This window comes from Helicoverpa zea, chromosome 26 (genome assembly GCF_022581195.2).
Source record: "Helicoverpa zea isolate HzStark_Cry1AcR chromosome 26, ilHelZeax1.1, whole genome shotgun sequence".
Classification (NCBI taxonomy): Eukaryota; Metazoa; Arthropoda; class Insecta; order Lepidoptera; family Noctuidae; genus Helicoverpa; species Helicoverpa zea.
In genome coordinates this window covers 2,443,571-2,463,115 of record NC_061477.1, presented here as the reverse complement: position 1 = coordinate 2,463,115, position 19,545 = coordinate 2,443,571, and the positions used below count along the sequence as shown (strand labels likewise).

General features: G+C 35.9%; 1 protein-coding gene across 2 annotated transcripts in view; it reads right to left on the bottom strand.

Moving 5' to 3' along the window:
* Window positions 1-19,545, bottom strand: part of LOC124643118 (nephrin-like) — a 486,221-nt gene that overhangs the window by 25,847 nt on the left and 440,829 nt on the right. For both annotated transcript variants that reach the window (XM_047181973.1, XM_047181974.1), the window contains exons 7-9: window positions 15,540-15,661; window positions 15,122-15,179; window positions 1,520-1,671 (exon numbers count right to left, since the gene is read on the bottom strand). In XM_047181973.1, coding sequence (XP_047037929.1) covers window positions 1,520-1,671; window positions 15,122-15,179; window positions 15,540-15,661 — 332 coding nt within the window. The remainder of the gene's footprint in view (window positions 1-1,519; window positions 1,672-15,121; window positions 15,180-15,539; window positions 15,662-19,545) is intronic.

The following is a 19,545-nucleotide window of genomic DNA, read 5'->3' as shown; positions in this document are numbered from 1 at the left end:
TAGAATCTGGGTTAATGTATATTTTAATTAAACTGTCCACAGCTTCCATTAGATAAGATTATACTGAACTTTCATTTGGAAGTGGATTCTGTAGAACAATTGTTAAACCACTTTAATTAAGCTGGAGTTACTCTACTGGAAAAGAAAGGAAAGTATACAAAGGGAAATAAAGAAAGAAATCCGATCAGCATATTGTTTACAGAACAATGTTGTTCACGGGCCTGTGAATAGTGTTGCACTCACACTAAAATTTAAGTCTCGGCTTTCGGCCTTTATTGTATGACAGATACCGAAATATATTAGCAAAGATTGCAATCTAACAGTAAGTGTTTCTGGAATGGAACCGTAAAATAGATAGTTGTTTAAATATATTTCACGATTTCTGACTTTAATAGTGTTATAAACGGCGTTATAAATTGTATTAATGGAACACTATCGTTTTAAGTGATACAGTCATTCGATTAAGATAAAATTGAATATAAAAAGTATTTTAAACATCGTATTAACGAAATCGACTGCATTAGTTAGTAAGCTACATGTTTTATAATCAACTGGGCAAACTTTCCAGTGATGTTATTTCTGTTCTTGGTATTATTTTATAATTTGAAAGTATCTAGAAGGTTATATCTACATTTGTTACGTTATTTTACATTATTTACTTTATTTTTGTTTACCTTATATTATTTTTATTACTGAAGAAATAATTGTTCTGGACGGAACGAAGTAGAAGAAGAAGATACGGAAACCCAACCCCGTCACAAGACGGGACAAAAGCTAAGAAGAAGACTGAAGAGAGAATGTTACTTTGCAGTACCTAACTGCCGAATCCATTTCTAGTTTCGGCCGAAACCATAACCTTCTTTAAGCGCATCACTATTCGTCCGTATTTATCGTTCCACTGGCCATCTGGTGTGAAATGGGATGCAATGTAAACAAACGGTCGGTTGGTGAAGTTCGATGGACTAATGTTGTGATAAGCTTATCATGCAAATGTCTGGTATTGGTATCGGCAAAGTAGTGTTTCGGTCACGCTCTCAGCTGTTTTTGGTAGTACCTAGTTTTGGGATTTATCGGTTTAGTTTTGCTATCTTGTTTTAGTCTTGTATCGTACACACTTGTTTAGCATGGATTTCAAGCAAAGCAAAACTGAAAAATATGCCTTATAATGTCTAGACATTCATATCAGTTTCAACTCGTATTTTGAAATTAATTTCCAACTAGGTAGCGCTTTCTCACAATTTCAACGCGTGTTATATTTCTTTCTCTTGAATTCAATGTAACTTCATTATCATTTAAATCGGATCCAATTCAAATGTAGAAACGTTAATATACTGAAGGTCTACTATCATAATAGTAGAAATAAATTCTTATAGTTTTACCTATATTTATTAGAGGAAGATGCTCAAGGTAGCTTTTAAACTTTTTTGAGTTTCGTACGTCTAAAATAAAAGAAACGAAACCCTTATTGTGTCATGCCAATCACCTCTTCAAACCTCCAAAAAAAAGTAAGTATACTCACAGTCTCTCTAACAGTCTTCAACCTGGTGCCTCCCTTCCACCAGGATATGGTCGGCTTAGGCCTGGCTCCCACAGCCTGGCAGACCAGCTCGGTGCTCTGTCCAGCCACCAGCGGCCTCTTGCCACCTTGGAGACGCACCCATAGTGGTCGTACTGAGGAGAAAAGGAGAACAGGTTAGTAATAAATTGACAGAAATAGACGGTTGAATAAATGCAAAACTTAAAGTGTGTTAAAGTCAAAAAACAATCTTCCGAATTGAGAAACTTCTCTTTTTGGGAAGTCGGTTAATATATATGGCTCAAGGCTCCAGCAGACCGGATGCGTAAGCGTAGACGTAAGCGTAGACGTGCACGTAGACGTGCACGTACCATGAGTTGTAATGTATGGAAATGTATGAGACAGGCCACACCGCTTGCGTAACGACGCGCACGTCTACGTTACGCAAGCGGTGTGGCCTGTCTCATACATTTCCATACATTACAACTCATGGTTACGCCGTAACTACGCGCGTGACTACGACGTGGTTACGCATACGCATCCGGTCTGCTCGAGCCTTCATTGCTGTAGATATGTACAAGTAAATTTATATTTGTTTTTTGTTTATTTAACGGTCGTTCTTACTAAATGTCAAGTCAAACGCTTAGAAGCTAAATATAAATAGAGTAGACTAAAAGAAAGCAATCTTGATCGAACTTTTTACACAAATACCTACATGAAACAAATAAATGAAGATAATGTTATAAGTGTAAGTTTTTAAGTACCTAACATCTTTCAATAAGTGCCTTCTTAAATAGAGTCATCATCAGCCTATCGCAGTCCACTGCTGGACATAGGCCTCTCCAAGTGCACGCCACTGAGATCGATTTTCAGCTTCTCGCATCCAGCTCCTGCCAGCCGTCTTGCGCAAGTCATCACTCCACCGTGCCTGAGGACGTCCTACACTACGTTTGCCGAGGCGTGGTCTCCACCCTAGAACTCGTTTACCCCAACGGTTATCGGATCTTCGGCTAATATGGCCAGCCCAGCTTAAATAGAGTAGAGATTACAATTTGTCGGAAGTAAAGCAATCCAACAGAAATCCACCGTAAATCACTGCACATAATTTTGCTATATAAAACCCTCTTTACCTATCCATTAAACACCAAAATAAACCTTGAAACAACCAAAATAGTAAAATTCACATCCAAAAACAAAAAAATATTAATCAAAATCTTCCTTTTATTCTACCATCATTAACACTCAACTGTCTTATATTCCAATGATTAATATAACCCCAAATAAGGCCCGATAACTTTAACGAAAACAAAATTGAATTTCAATGTCATTTTTCAATTAATCAATTAAATTGGATCCCTTCCGCTCCATCGAAATTGAATTTACTTATGCATATCAAATATCAATCAATCAAGTTTGTAATGAAATTGTTGATTGAATGGGGATCGGGCCAGGTGGAAGCCATATGACCTAAAATAATTAAGGTCCTCTCACTATTATGGTTTTAACTAGGAATTGTTTTTATCTCATTGGTCTAGTAGTTGGTAAAAAAAGTTCGTGACAGCCTAGTGGGTAAAGAACCAACCTCTCAAGTATAAGTGTGGGTTCGATTCCAGGTCAAGAAAGTGCCAATGCAACTTTTATAAGCTTGTATGTGCTTTGTATTGGACACCAATGACTGTGTTTCGGAGGGCACGATGGTTTCACCAGTTTTTTACCAAGGGGTATTAGGTTGCCCGGGTAACTGGGTTGAGGAGGTCAGATAGGCAGTCGCTCTTTGTAAAACACAGGTACTCAGCTTATAAGATTCAGACAAATAGTTTTTTCTGTATCACTTAAAATCCGTAACTCACGAATAAACATAATTAAACTGGGACCGAAATTAATAAAAAAATAATATCTAAGCCCAACTTTTTATGGCCTACTGTTTTATAAATTCATTGTGGGCTTAACAATAGCTCACTTGTGGGAAGACAATGGGCTAACTTAACTACATTTCAAAAGAATCCGATCCCATTTTTTATTTATACCACTTAAGACAATTAACCGAATTTTTTGTTGGTCTAACCCTTTTTAGGGTACCTTTGGGAGTGGCGTGAAACCTTTTTGTAATGTGAGGAAAATTTAGTGTTTTTTGTACTTTCAATTGCGTGCAAGGTTTTGTACGAAAGGGGTTGAATTACGACCGTTGTGTTTTAGAACTGCGGGATTTTTTTCGAAAAGCGCAGTTATTTCTTCGCCTTGACGATGATATAAAATAGAATTTAACAAATCTTAGATAGGTTGAGGAGGTCAGATAGGCAGTCGCTTCTTGTAAAACACACACCGGTTAGACTGACCGCCCCACCGTAGCATAGTTGGAAAAGTCTAGGCAGATGATTATGAAATCCTATCGACAATTTTTATTTAGGTGAAGGATTCATAATCATTGTATGCGATTCATAAACAAAATTATTTAGCATGGTCATCAATTAATTACTTTCAAGCTTAATAAAACGTTTTCGGGCACGATATTACTTTATTGGTAGCCATTTTAAATATTCCCAAACGGCACAAAGAGATTTTATACTGCATATATCCACATCGACATAAATGTATCAATTACGAAACGCCTGTAAAAGATTTAAACAATTTTGCATGCAGTAAACAAAATCGATATTCTTTTAAAGCTACGGATCCCACGTAATAAAAAATAAAATTAATTAATACAACACCTACCTACATAGCAAAATAAACCTTAACTATTGTACATAACGTTCAAAGTCGCATGTATGTAAAACTGAATTGCGTCAACAAAAAGGAATCGAATCCGCACACGATTATAGACTTTATTGTTTACAAATTAAGGTTTACAATAGCACGTAGGTTTAACAACGTGCATTCAAAAAATCAATACTAGTGTGAGAATTTTTTGAAGTGCGAAATTTTTTGCTTATTGTTTTAAGTACTGTGATAAAATCAATTTTAATTTTCTTAGGTGTTTTTGTTATAGTTCGGCCATTCAGAGAATGCGTTCCTGACACGTCGCGATTGAACTGACGACGTAACTACATTCATTGATTATTGATATAATAATGTTGTTTTAATGCTCCTCAATTGTTAAAACGGTAAACAACCAGCAAAAATATTTTTATCGTAACTGCAACGCCATTGCAAAGTTACGTCGTCAGTTCAATCGCGACGTGTCAGGAACGCATTCTCTGAATGGCCGAACTATAAGTGAACAAACCGTTGTTTTTTGTTTTACAAGTAGTTTTTAAGCTGTGAATGACTATTGAAGAGAGCTGATTAAAATCTAATTTTAGAGGAAGCTGGGGGCTTGAATAGCTTGTAGAAAAAGGAAATGCAATGGTGACACGATATTTGCGAATTAACAGGTATTTTAGTTTGTTCCTGTTTTACGATTGAAAGTAAATAAAGATATAGATGAGAATAATTGGTAGGTATAGAAATCATACGGGACCCTGTAGACGTTTGTAAATTACTTTTATGTCGCTTACATACAGCATACTCCGACTGTTTTATGGTGCAGTATTGTCAGAAAGTAGGTACAAACAACAGTATTTTCTCTTGAAAATTGATAGTTGTCAACTGCACAAAAGATTCGGCGCCTCTATATTTATTGTTTAGCAAAATATTAACAAAATTTTCTCTCAAAATTAAACAAATAGATGGATGAAGATGAAATCATATTAAAAACAAACAAATTTCATATTTAAGAGCCAAATGAAATATGGTGCAAGTTGGTCCAAAGTTTCATAATTTGTTACGCACTTCTCTTGTTTCTGGGCGGAAAATGCCACGTTTAATTATTTTGACAGATTAACTTTGAGCCCGTATACACTGACGGCTGATAACAGAGGAAGGAAAGATAGCGGAGATGCCATAAGGAAGGTAGGTCAGGCGCCTTCTTGTAGGTCAAGCGACGTTCGGTAGGCGCGATCAGTTACTAGAACTAATGAGGCGTTCGGTTCCACGTCAAATCAAAACTGATATATCAAAGATGGGGACGAATTTTTTGACGCTTTTTAGTTGTTTGTTCTACTAGGATAGTTTTTTATTTTTATTGTAAATATGTATTGTAAATATCTATGTAAATAAAATTCATAGTAAAAAAAAAAAATCAAAGATTTTATTTTCAAAAATAATGGCCGAGTTTTATAGGTGTGTAAGGGCGGAGCTAGTAACGATCCTCGTCCCCCGAACACCCGCATGTTCTCGCGCTACTTTCTTAGGAGATTTTGCGTTATGACATCTCCGCTAGTCATTTTGTTCTCCATGGACTTAACGTAACGGTTGATAAACATTCTGAAGTCTATTAACAACAGTTAAACTAAGTTGTGATAGGGTTAACTTGTCGGTACAAAGGTGGAACGCTGAAGGGTTAACGTTTGAAGTGAGGACGTTCAATTAACTAATGGTATGATCAAAGGGTTAATAAGGAAATAAATACTTTTTGTTGATCGAAGTGGTAATTAGTTTTGTCCTTCCGGGAGCTTTCCTTTCTCAACACAATTTTGTGTATATAAATAGTGTTTTATTTTGGTGAATTCCGTTTACCCATCTATTATTATTGAATTTTAATATTAGCATCATAAAATGTAAGTCGTAATCTCCAATCGCAAAACAACATATAGATAAGTTATAGAAATCTGTATTTATTTATTGTAATGCTTAGCTTGAGTAACCTTCTACCTTTATTAATTGTTAAAGTGAGAAGGTCATGTCGAATCGAAGTAATTGATTGATCGAAGTTAAGCTGCGGTTTCTTTGTTTACACGTTAGACGGCTCAGACCTTGTAAGATACAAAGATTTATCCGCATCTCATCTTTATTGAATAATTAATCCAATTAATATATTATTTTAAGGCAAAGGCTTTTTTTGTCAGGACCTAAATTCTTTGATAACATATGAAAGTGGATTTTTTATTGTTTTTTTACCCACAACACAAAGAACTTGAAATGCGCTTTCAGGTGTCATCGATTAAACAGTCTAGGGAAAACCGAACGAAAAATCCTCTAGTGTGAAAGCGCTATAACCGATACTTATTTGATAAATTATAATTATCAGTCTCCTCAAACGTACTTATGTAATTTCACATCCATGCAACTTTTTTTGTATGTTTTGAGAGTAAGAGTAAAACCAATTCACATACTCGATGTAACAAAACGAAACAAATGTACTTAAAAACAAGGATACCTCGTACAAGATCCGTACCCCATATTCCGCCATTTTGTATAACAAACACACTCATATATTAAACAAAATGGCGACGTTTCTGTTCTACAGAATTAGGGCGTCTTTTGTGCCCATATTGCATTTTAATGATAATCTTTGTTATGTTCCCAAAGAGTTTATAGTACCGTAGAGTGTGTATATTCGTTTTAAGGCGTTTGAGTTACAGTTACACCACATATTATGGGGTAAAAGGCTTATGTGGGTACTTAAGCTGAATTGTGATGCGAATTTGTGACCAATTTTCATGGGAAAATTGCTTGAATTTCTTTGTACTGACTGACAGACCCACAAACGCAATCTATGTCACGAACGAATGGCACAACCTGTAACGTCACCACCGGGAACATAGTTCGTTTGTGGACGTTGCGATCGGCGCTGTCGCTCTCGCAAAGGCCTTGTTAGTCATCAGCGCAAGTGCCAAAACCAAACAACTTAACACGGATGCAGCTCAAATCATCTTTTATAGATGTAGAAGGCCACTGATGATGACTGACAGAATTGTCAACTGTACCAAGAATCGGTCAGACCATACCCCACATCGTCTCCCGAGCCTTTCTCAACTATGTTGGGGTCGGCTTCCAGTCTAACCGGACGCTGCTGAGTATCAGTGCTTTACAAGGAGCGACTGCCTATCTGATCTCCTCAACCCGGTTACCCGAGCTATAGAAGTAAACTGATGATTGAATAATCGGGCCTTAGTAAGTATTTATTTATTTATTTAAAAAACTACTGCCACATCACAAACATTAATGGCCTTACTACAAAAACTTAAACGCCTGCTTTACACTTGTCTAAAAAAAATGTGGTTGCAAAATGAACCATATGTCAACGTCATAATTTGACATTTTTTTAGACAAGGCATAAACTGACGTTTAAAAGTTTTTGTGGTAAGACGGTTAACATTCGATAACTTAAACTACTTTTTTAGTTTATGGCCTGATGCATGTGACAATAATGGCGTACATAACATTCGCAATTCATCGGCTCGAAGATGGAATACAATAATAAATCACAAAAATAAAATTGAGAATATCTAATGAATACATACTTTAAGTTTACTTTTAAGTAACGAGTTACTGGTCTATTTCTAGGTAGTTTACCGGTATTCAGGTCGTTGAGTAGGTTTAAAAATAAATCAAAGGCAAAGGGTTATTTTTATACTCTACTGCGGGGAAATAGATCGGAAAATATCCTAGATAAAATATGTACCTGGGTTTGTTTAATAGTTGTTTCTTTAATAGTTTCGCTGAAGTACATTTCTAAAATTATCTACAATGCGAATAGTTAAGCTTTCCAACAGTTAAAGAATTGTTAAGTAGTCTCGGAGCTTTTAGGGTACAAACAAAAAATATTTTCTCTTTATTTCATTAGATAGAAAATGGTTAATTTTACGGACTTCTGACTGGCAAAACGACTGCTCTAATTTTAAGCAGAGATAGACTCAAATCTAGCAACTGACCCAGTTTTTATTCGTTGCTAAGAAATATCAACATTCAATAAAGAATTGTATAAAACTATATTTTTCATAGTTACGTTATACCGTTATACGTGTAACTGTAAAGAGCACAACACGAATAAACGGAATAAGATAATCATCGATTTCGAAAGCAGATATCAAAAGGACAAAACAAACAATTAATATTACTACAAATGTAAGTAAATCATCATTAAATATCAACATGATAAAGGAACTAAATTAAAATTTACCGTGTTCATTATAAAATGCCGACAATGATTGAGACTGGGTGCAAAATATAATCAACTGAACGAGTGTAACACGGAGTAAGGAAAGATGGAGATGCCATAATGCAGGTAGGTCAGGCGCCTTCTTCTAGGTCGAATACATGGGGCAAATATGTACTTACGGTGCGCATGACGAAAACGATCAGTTACGAGTGAACCCACGGGGCGCTCGAGATTTTTGAGACATCTGTCGATGATTTTTAGGGTTCCGTACCCAAAAGGTAAAACGGTACCCTATTGTTTTCGATCCTCTGTCCGTCCGTCCGTCTGTCACCAGGCTGTATCTCGTGAACCGTGATAGTTAGAGAGCTGAAATTTTCACAGATGATGTATTTTTGTTGCCGTTATTACAATACCGCCGTACAGTATGCCGTTATTATAATACTGAAAACTTGAATTAAATAAATATTTTGAGGGCTTCCATACAACAAACGTGATATTTTTGTCCGTTTTATAAATAATGGTACGGAACCCTTCGTGCGCGAGTCCGACTCGCACTCGGCCGGTTTTTGGTATTAGGGTCCAAAAAAGGCGTATAAGGGCGAAGACAGTAACGTTCCTCGTCCCCCGCTCACCCGCATGTTGGCGCGCTACTTTCTTAGGAGATTTTCCGTTATAACACCTTTTTTTAACGATGTCAAAAGTCATCAAATGACCCCTCCCGCTGTGGGTAAGCAGCGGCGAGGGAGTGTCAGACTCTTACTGACTAAAACACCGTCGTGTTCCCTCGTAGGCCTTTTATGTACCAGGACCGCGGTATCTCTTTCGAACAAAGCGCAGCCCTGGCAGGTCTTGGCCCTCCTGGGCACCTCTGGGGTTGCTGACATCTCTTTTAGGAGCGCGTGGAACAACGCTGTCGAAGATTTTCGGTATTACAAAAAAAATGGTCGGGTCCATAGGTGTACAAAGGCGAAGACAGTAACGTTCCTCGTCCCCCGCTCACCCGCATTTAGGCGCGCTACTTTCTTAGGAAGTTTTCCGTTATGACACCTCCGCTAGTCATTTTGTTCTCCACGGTTTTTACTCAATCATGTATGGCGAAACATTAATTAAATCAAATTGGATAATACGTCATTGCGTTTCATTAATTTTATGTTAATTGCGATTAATTAACCGCCGAGTGTATTGACTTTATATGGATATGTTTAATTAGTGAAGGGGAAAGATTATGCTTTCTTTATTCGGTTACTAGGTGGTCCCCGCGGTTACACCCGCGTCCCGATCAATCTACTTTCTGCACATGGATATAAAAAGCCTATGTCCTTTCCCAGATTTTATATTGTCTGTATACTAAACAATGAAATACATAGATTAATTTTTTTACGTTTCTTAACCAATTTTTTTCCTACATTATATTACCAAAAAAAGCTGAAAAAACTAAAAAACAGGCTACTCATGTACTTATTGTCATCAGAACTCAGAGCGTGTGCAAAATTTCATCCTAATCGAAGACCAGTGGGGAGAGAGGGAAGTGGGTGAAATTAAGATTCCAAGATTTTTTTACATACCTAGTTACAAGTGAAGCTAATAAAAGTGTGTTAAAAACCATAACCCTCTTTCAGTCGCAGTCGGACAAAACAAATACATCACTTAAATTCTACAACCAAATCTTCACGTCACCTTTTTTATACAAAAAAAGAAGAAAAAATACCACATCCAGACCAGACCAGAATCCGTGTCGGTACAATCGCCAACACAAGTATATCAAACTGTCAATTAGAGTTCTTTAGATTATCATCCAAGAGTTATATATGTGTGGTGATTATATCACCCGTTTTCGGGGATTCCGGTGATTTATATGGAGTCACGTATTTTGCGGTAATGTGACTTTTAAGAAGCGAGCTTTTTGATTGGGTTTTTTTTTTGTTGGTGCTAAAATGTGTGTGAAATATGTGTATTTTTTTGTTTTCTGTTGGTTAGAAAGGTTAGTGATAAGCTATTTATTAGCTTGTGTTATGGGTGCTAACACAATTGATAAACTACATATAGTTACATATAAGGTGCTTTATTATTACCTGCCAGGACTTAAATGGAGGGTAGTATTGCGTTTATAGATTACAATAGTAAATATAAATTATTGATTATTTGTCATATATTTTTCATACAAAAAAAAATACGTATAAATTTGACTTGTTTTATTAGTTTAAAACCATCCAATAGAGTTGCGCGTTGCCACTCGTGCAGAACAGATAGAAAGAGATAGCAGTTGTTTTCATTGACGAAACGATACTACGCGCGTAATTTGTGAACCACGTTATGCAGAGTAGAGCCAATGTTAATTTAACTTGGTTACTGTCTCAAATTGAATTGACTGTTCCGAGGAACGAAATTTCTTCACTATTTTAATCTATAAACGCAATACTACCCTCCATTCAAGTCCTGGCAGGTAATAATAAAGCACCTTATACATATATGCAAGTGTTATTACAGCGTTAGTGAGTAACCTAGATAGATGATAGGAATTAATGTAATTTAATGATGATTCTACTATTCTAACCTATGTTTTTCTTATGCATTTTTTTAATGCTTTCTTTTGCTGTGGCCTAACAGGGTCATAATTGTACCTCTTCAACATCTATTGTAACATTATGGAATGGTAATAAATATGTATATAAATATACCTACTTATAAATAAGTACATATTACAACACCCAGACCACAGCCAACAAACATGCTTCTCACACAAATGTTGACCTTCTTATTGTATGTATTACCTAATGTTTTGATACAGCTATTAATAATAAAATATAATAAACAACGACGTATTAATATCTACAAAGTTTCCATGAATAAACCGAACTTCTAATAAACCAAGACAATACAATATTGTAACCATTCACCAAAACTAACACAAAACATTTTTGAACAAACGACGAAGTTTCTTCAAAGTTCTAACATTAATTTTAATTGAAAACTATTTTGAGATACCACTTTTGTGTTCGTATAGCCGATCGATACACGCGTCTAATATCGACATGATAATCCCATCTTGTTGGAGTGAGATGACAGTCTGTAAGACGCATGGAGAACAAAATGACTAGCGGAGGTGCTATAACGGAAAATCTTCTAAGAAAGTAGCGCGACAAAATGCGAGTGTCCGGGAGACGAGGAACGTTACTACCTCCGCCATTACACCTTCTTGAGACCCGATATTTTTTTGTAATACCAAAAATAACTGCGGCTGGGCTGCGGGATTGTTCGAAAGAGTTACTGCGACCCTGGTAAATAAAGGGGTTAAGAAGGAACATGATGGTGTTTAGTCCGTAAGAGTCCCTCACGCTGCTAACTCACAGCGGGAGGGGGGGGGGGGGTCATTTGATGATCCCGCATGAAAGAAATAAATAAAGAAAAGATGTCTCAAAACCCGAACGCCTTATCAATTCACTCGTAACTGATCGTTATTGTCATGAGCTCGGCACGTATTTGACCTATAAGAAGGCGCCTAACCTACCTACATAATGGCATCTCTGTTCTTTCCTTACTCCGTGGTAAGACGTGAGTGAAGGAGGTGGTATATCTGAAACGTGCATGTCATGTACAAATATTATATAATCTGTATCGGTAATGGTACGTCAATCAGAGATAGGATCATATTAATGCGTGAGATGAGAACTAATTTTGTGAAGTATTTGAAGGAAGAAGTATGGTAGGTGTGCTGCTGATTTCTGTCCGTAGTTTCAGTCGTTTCCTGAAGTAACTACTTTATGAATTAGAGTTATAAATAAACTATACAACGTTATTTTTTGTATGTGTTTGTATCTAAAAAACTTTGAATGTTGGACACCACAAATAGGTATTTATTCTCGCACAACAAAGGTCACGGCGAGTTCATAGCGGGCGCGAGCACACAGTGCTATCACGTCGCGCGGCATGTGTGCGTTTTGTGGTGGTTATGTATTTTTACGGACAGTCCCGTAACTTAACAAGCTTATAACTTTGTGATTTTTCATGATACGGTTTTGAAATTTCGTACATAGATTCTTTACATAAAAATACTAGATAGGTGTATCAGGTTTCGCATAAACAAAAAATAACGTTGTATATTACTTGCTGTATATTGCCAATTTTTTCATAATTTTTAGCCATTAAAGCGTGATTGAGGAACAAACATACAAACCCTCAAACAGTCACATTTGCAATACCTAATATTAATTTCGACTTGTCTTATTCAGTGATGGTTTAGTCCGTTTTCTTACTTAAGAAACCAGTCATTAGTTTTGCTGTTCCGTCGATCCATTATAAGAGGATGTAATATTTTTTTTTTAAAGATTGACTCGCGTCTATAAATGTTGATCTCTAATATCCTTAATGCGTTGCCTAAAACTATACCTACATATTATATATACTTTAATCTTTACATAAAATTTGTATCACTTAATTGTTAATGTTTACTCTTTTTTTTTTTTTTTCAAAACTGTTGTTATATGTGGTCTACGATAGTAATAAGTACTATATTATGTCTTTTATTGGCGGAAGCTTGTTGTTAGCAAATTAGAAATATAGTAAGTTATTAAAATTATCATTAGTCTGTAAGCTTTCCTAAGAATAAATAAATAAATAAATAAATAAATAAATAAATAAATAAATAAATAAATAAATAAATAAATAAATAAATAAATAAATAAATAAATAAATAAATAAATAAATAAATAAATAAATAAATAAACAAATAAATAAATAAATAAATAAATAAATAAATAAATAAATAAATAAATAAATAAAATAGAATGCATCACGACTTTGATGTACTAAAATATCACGTGTTTCCATATAATTTGCATTTTATGCCTAAGTAGTAAACTACAACATGTTTTAATAAACTGAAATATTGCAGCTGTGCTCTAAGTTCATGAATTTCTAATAGTTAGGTACATACAGAAATTATACCTAAGTAGATTTTCAATACCGTTTCATAAGATAAGAGCAAATAAGCTAGAATATCAGACAGTTTTAACCGGCTTGCCAAAAGGATTCAAACTTTCGACATTTGTATTTTTTTGGGTTTCATATTTACAAAAACAACTTTGAAAACCACATTACACCAATTTTAATCTGTTTTATTTTTACCTTTTAATGAGAATGAAGAACATTGTAGAGGGGTATTCAACATCATCATCATCATCCTCCGAGCCTTTTCCCAACTATGTTGGGATCGGCTTCCAGTCTAATCGGATGTAGCTGAGTACCAGTGCTTTACAAGAAGCGACTGCCTATCTGACCTCCTCAACCCAGTTACCCAGGCAACCCGATACCCCTTGATTAGACTGGTGTCAGACTTACTGGCGTCTGACTACCCGTAACGACTGCCAAGGATGTTCAATGACAGCCGGGACCTACAGTTTTGGTGTCTAAGCTATACTTAGAAAATACATACAAACTTAGAAAAGTTGCATTGGTACTTGCCTGACTTGGAATCGAACCCGCGCCCTCATACTCGAGAGGTTGGTTCTTTGCCCACTAGGCCACCACGACTTTTTAGAGGGGTATTCAATATTACATATATAATGATTTTCCTATTACACAGGTAACTTAAATCATTAATAATTGAAGTATTACTTACAAATGAACTCATCTGCATATTACTTACCTGCTACTTCAAACTAACTTAAATACTTAACCGAAACTATTCTCCAATAATAAGACAGGTTCAACCTGACTAAGTAAAAGTTTAGTTTAATTAATGTCTAATAAGCTCCCGTCTGCTTAACTAAGTTAGAGTTAAGTTAGCATTGGGGTCTGTTCACACAGACCGGCTCGGACCAAGAGGTATTGGGTTGCCCGGGTAACTGGGTTGAGGAGGTCAGATAGGGCAGTCGCTCCTTGTAAAGCACTGGTACTCAGCTGAATCCGGTTAGACTGGAAGCCGACCCCAACATAGTTGGGAAAAAGGCTCGGAGGATGATGATCAGAAAGGCTGGCTCGGAGAGGAGAGCAAATTCTTAACACGTTGAAAATCGAGTACTTAGTATTCGTAGTAGGTAAGGTTATTTTTATTTTTGCAAGTACACCACTTTTGTCATTAAGAATGCTCGAAGGCGCTTGAAATAATAAGAGCATACTTTTTTTCGGCATTGCAGACTTTTTGCTCCGATTGCATGCTCACGCAGCCGATCGGAGCCCATTGGAACCGATTCCGGTCTGTGTGAAAAGAAAAATGCGCGCCGATGCTCTCCGAGCCGATCTGTTTGAACGAACCCTTAAGTTAGCGTACGTTGATTCAACCTTTCTTAAGACTTTGTCTTTAGATTAAAGTTAGTGATGTGCTCAGCTTATGTTAGAACTAAGTTTTCTGAACTTTCATTGTAAGGGGTAAGTGGCGTTTAAGTTGGGAATTTTTCTGATCCTTAGATATCTTGCAGTTTGTGACTTTTGTAAGAAGTTTAAGTGTCGTCTTTACGAGTTTATTGTATCGTGTGACACAAATTCAGGATAGAACGCTAAAATACTGTACAATGAGATTGTAATTGACTTCAAAAAAGGAGATTTTCAGTTTTTTATACGTGAGTAGTAACTACAACATAACACGGGTAAAATTGCGGGGAATAGTTTATTTATTGATCCTTAACTTAGTATAGACGACCTGAAAGCTGAAAGTATAAGGAAAATAAATGAATAAGAGTACTTACAATTGACGTCAATCGATATGTTTTCGGAAACTGGAGCTATCAGGGGATCGGTGACAGCCTGTAGAAAAAAATGTAATATTATACAAATGCTTACATCACTGTTCAAAAGTTGAATCTTTTTCGTAATCTAGACGAGCACTAGGTAAGTATCCACTAAGTTGACATTCGGAATTTGGCCTTACTGTAAAATAAGCAAAAATCAACTATGGATCTATAAAGCTACCAAATTGCACTGAAAACATAAAGCACAAAATGCATAAACGACATTAACTTTCACTGAAAAATGTCTCAAAGTATTGCATAGCCAGGGTAGAGGAGGTCAGATAGTTGGTCGTTCCAAATAAAAACTCCGGTATCCATGTCCCACTTAGACTGAAAGCCAACCCCAACGTTGTCAAGGATTACATAGTTAAATTACCTGACAAGTAACATCAGTTCCGAAGTCTGATCTCTGTAGCCTGAAAGAGACGGTGGCCCTTGCCTCTGAGTTGGCCAGCAAGGCGTGCGATTTCCACCAGGAAACACGGGCTATGGGTCGACCTGGACATAGAAAAATAATAAGTATTAGGTACAAGATTATTCAAAGTCAAAATCGTTTATTAAAGTTATGGCTAATTAGGCAAGCACTTTTTAACATCAAAATTACAAAAATGACACCCTTAAAAACGCTTTTCCCTTTCACATTGCTTTCACATATTAATAAGGCATTGAATTTCTTCAGAAATGTCTTTGACACATTCATAAAGAAATATGTACTCAAACTTAACTAAAATCTAGACACACGGCAATGTGTTCGCCAAGTTCGAGCAAAAAAGGCGACACACCGGCCGTGGGTTATATTACACGAACCATTTCGGGCCAAATTCGACCCCCCTGTAACTCAAAATCTATTTTATTTACGCATATCAAATTTCTAGTATCTGTTGAGACCCCCTCACTTATCTAAAATACAAAATTTCATTAATATACCTATTGTAGGTCTTGAGATATTGACGTCAGAAAATCGCTATTTTTACTATACACTGATTCACTTATTCACTGACTCACTCATCAAAAACCTAGACCACTTCCAATGGTCGTATTGACTTGAAATTTGGCATGGAGGTAGGTCTTTATGTCAAGGTAAAGGGAAAAATCTGAAAATGGCCAAGTGTGAGTCGGTTTCAAAATAATGAAGGTGTTTTATACCCGGTGTAAATTTATACCCCTAAGGAACTAAAACGAACTAAATTTATCTATATTTATATAATATATCTTCGAATGGTACAAAGGTTTGTATTTAGTCAAAGTAAAGTAAAAATCTGAAAACGGCCAAGTGTGAATCACTTTCGAAAATAACGAATGTGTAACTTTGATCCACGAACATAATATATGATAACATGTCTTGTCAGTCAGTTGGTAAATCTAGACATAGTTAATCTAGTTCATTTCTTTGTAAGAAACATAGTGCATATTAAAAAATCTAAAAGATAGTATAAATGAGACATTTCTTTAACTAACTTCATCATAAGAAAAAAATAAAATAAACAACCTTACAAAAATAAATGAAATCCCACCCAAAACAAAAATGTGAAAGACTGCCAAGTTCGATAATATGGGAATGCTTCGCCTATAAAAGAAGTGAGATCTGAATAAGTACCAAGTTCCATACACATACCTCAGTTAAAAATAGTTACTTTTTAATGATGATTACTTGGCAAGTTTTAATAGAAAATTAAATACTTGATTCATTGCGTTTAGTAGGTTTATAACAAGGTGTATGAAAACTTGCCAAGTAACATCATTAAAAAGTAACTATTTTTAACTGAGGTATGTGTATGGAACTTGGTACTTATTCAGATCTCACTTCTTTTATAGGCGAAGCATTCCCATATTATCGAACTTGGCAGTCTTTCACATTTTTGTTTTGGGTGGGATTTAAATTACGAAAAAATGGATCGCTGTTTAAATATAGCTCAAATAACTTTCTGTAAATTTTAGCTCAAAATCATCACGATTGCAAGACCAGGAGGAGAAAAAATTCTTCACAAGACCTGACAAGTCACAAAGACTAATTTAACCTTTAAAAATCATAACTATTTATAGCGAAATACACTATTAATAGTAACTTCTGTGACCTTAATTTCAAACAAAGGCTCTATAAATACATTTAACACCTGACCTGTACTTAAACCTACAATTTCTTTTATTCCAAAAATAATTTCTAGAAAGTATCGTAAAAGCCTCTTATTTAAACAATGAAAGATAAAAACGGTAAAAATAGACATCCATAAAAACTCAATTTCTTCACTCTACCATATTGGAAAATTACGGAGGGCATGATAAACTGTAGGTCCCGGCTGTCATTACAACATCTTTGGCAGTCGTCAGAAGCCAGTAAGTCTGACACCAGTCTAACCAAGGGGTATCGGGTTGCCCGGGTAACTGGGTTGAGGAGGTCAGATAGGCAGGCGCTCCTTGTTAACACTGGTACTCAGCTGCATCCAGCGAGACTTAAAGACGACCCCAACATAGTTGGGAAAAGGCTAGGCAGATGACCATCGGAAAATTAGCAAAAAATGGCCAAGTCCAAAATAAATTCATCGTCTTTTCCGCGAAATTTTTGTCAACAAAAAGCTTATACACCGCGAATTGTCGAGTTCTCGAAAAACCCCGGCAATTTCACCGACACGGGAAGCGAACCCACATAATTACTGCTTGGTACAAAAGGCTAGACATATAATCGTATACTTTATATTGTGAGCGTGAATGGTTTGAGTGAATAAAAAAATCGTGTAAAACAATGGCGTGGTGTACCCTCGTCAAGTGAGGGTGCTTGGTACGGTGTAAGTTATAAGAGGTGGCGGGGAGATATTTTAGTAGTCTTAGGTATTCATTTTAAAGTAGTCTTATGTATAACTGTTACAGCCATTTTATCGTCCCACTGCTGGGCACAGGCCTCCTCTCACACGGAGAAGGATTGAGCATTAGCCTTACGTATATCTTAGGTAAATTACCTACACCTAAAAGATTGCAAAAAGTATCAAAAATGGATTCAATAAAGGGATAGGGAAGAAGGGATGGCTCTAGTTTTGTGTCTCCAGATTTATCATTTTCATTTTTGATTGTAGCCGAAGTACCCGTAAAAACGTCGGTTCAGTGCTAAATCTGTAATTATAACTCTATATTATGGATTTCTTTACCAGGTCATACAGCTTTATTTTGGCACTGACATTTCTTAACCTTTCAGCTACTATTTTTATAAAAAGGGTATATTTGCAGACAGTAATGAGTCCATATAGAAGTTACGTAAACTTGTACATAATACGATTTTAAAATTCTAAATACCTTGACAGTTAAACACTGCCGCTTATGAAATGGCCCACTTCTAAATCGTGTGCGTGAATCGGACATTTTTCGTGAAAACGGAACACCCGAGGGTGACGGCTGATACAGGTTGCAACACTGTTAGACCGCGACCACACATCCGTGTAACGTTTGCGAGTTACGCGTAACATAACATAACATGTGACGTTTGAATTTAACCACTTTATATGTGAGTTCTTGATTTTGGAAGCGAAGGTAATTGTGTTATTGTATTTATATTGCTATCTTCAATTGTACATCTAAAGTCATGTCTATGTACCCGGAAAAATCGTATGCTTAGACAAAACAAAAACTATAGGGGCTACAACTACAGATTCAAGACATTTAAAAGTTGATAATTTTAAGGTCTGCCTTCAATCAACAACTCTGATCAGAAGTCACTACACACCATAAATGAAACTATTTTGTAGAAAGTTCATTTTAAACAAAGTGACCACTTTCCGCATTGCAGCGAGTCCCTAGCATTCACCAGTGTCTGGCACCGGATTTATGTCAACATATTTTTGATAAAACACGTGACTTGGAAGGCTAAGAAATGAGTTTTTTAAAGAAACAACAAAACAGGAAAGAACTCTGAAAACAGCGGGGAAGTAACTATGTTTTGTTTATTTCTGACTTTTCTATGCAAGCTGCAGTATAATAAACGAGAAGCAAATATTATAGAATGTTATGAACATGTTTTGTTATCAACATAATATAAGTAATAAATAATTTATCAGATTATTTAAAAACACTTAATTGAAAAGATGATTGCACGCAATTCACAATTTTCTTATGAACCAAACTTGAAAATATGCTACAGACGTTTCAATGTAAAAAGCTCAAACTTGAACTTAAAGTACTGCCTACAATATTATTTTTGTTCACAACAAACAAAGATTATTAACCCCAGCTATAGTCATTACGTCACTAAGCTGTCTAACGCACGTTGCATGTTCACACACCCATTGAAATAAACCACGGAGAACAAAATGACTAGCGGAGATGTCATAACGCAAAATCTACTAAAAAAGTAGCGCGACAAATTCGGATGTTCGAGAGACGAGGAGCGGCACTAA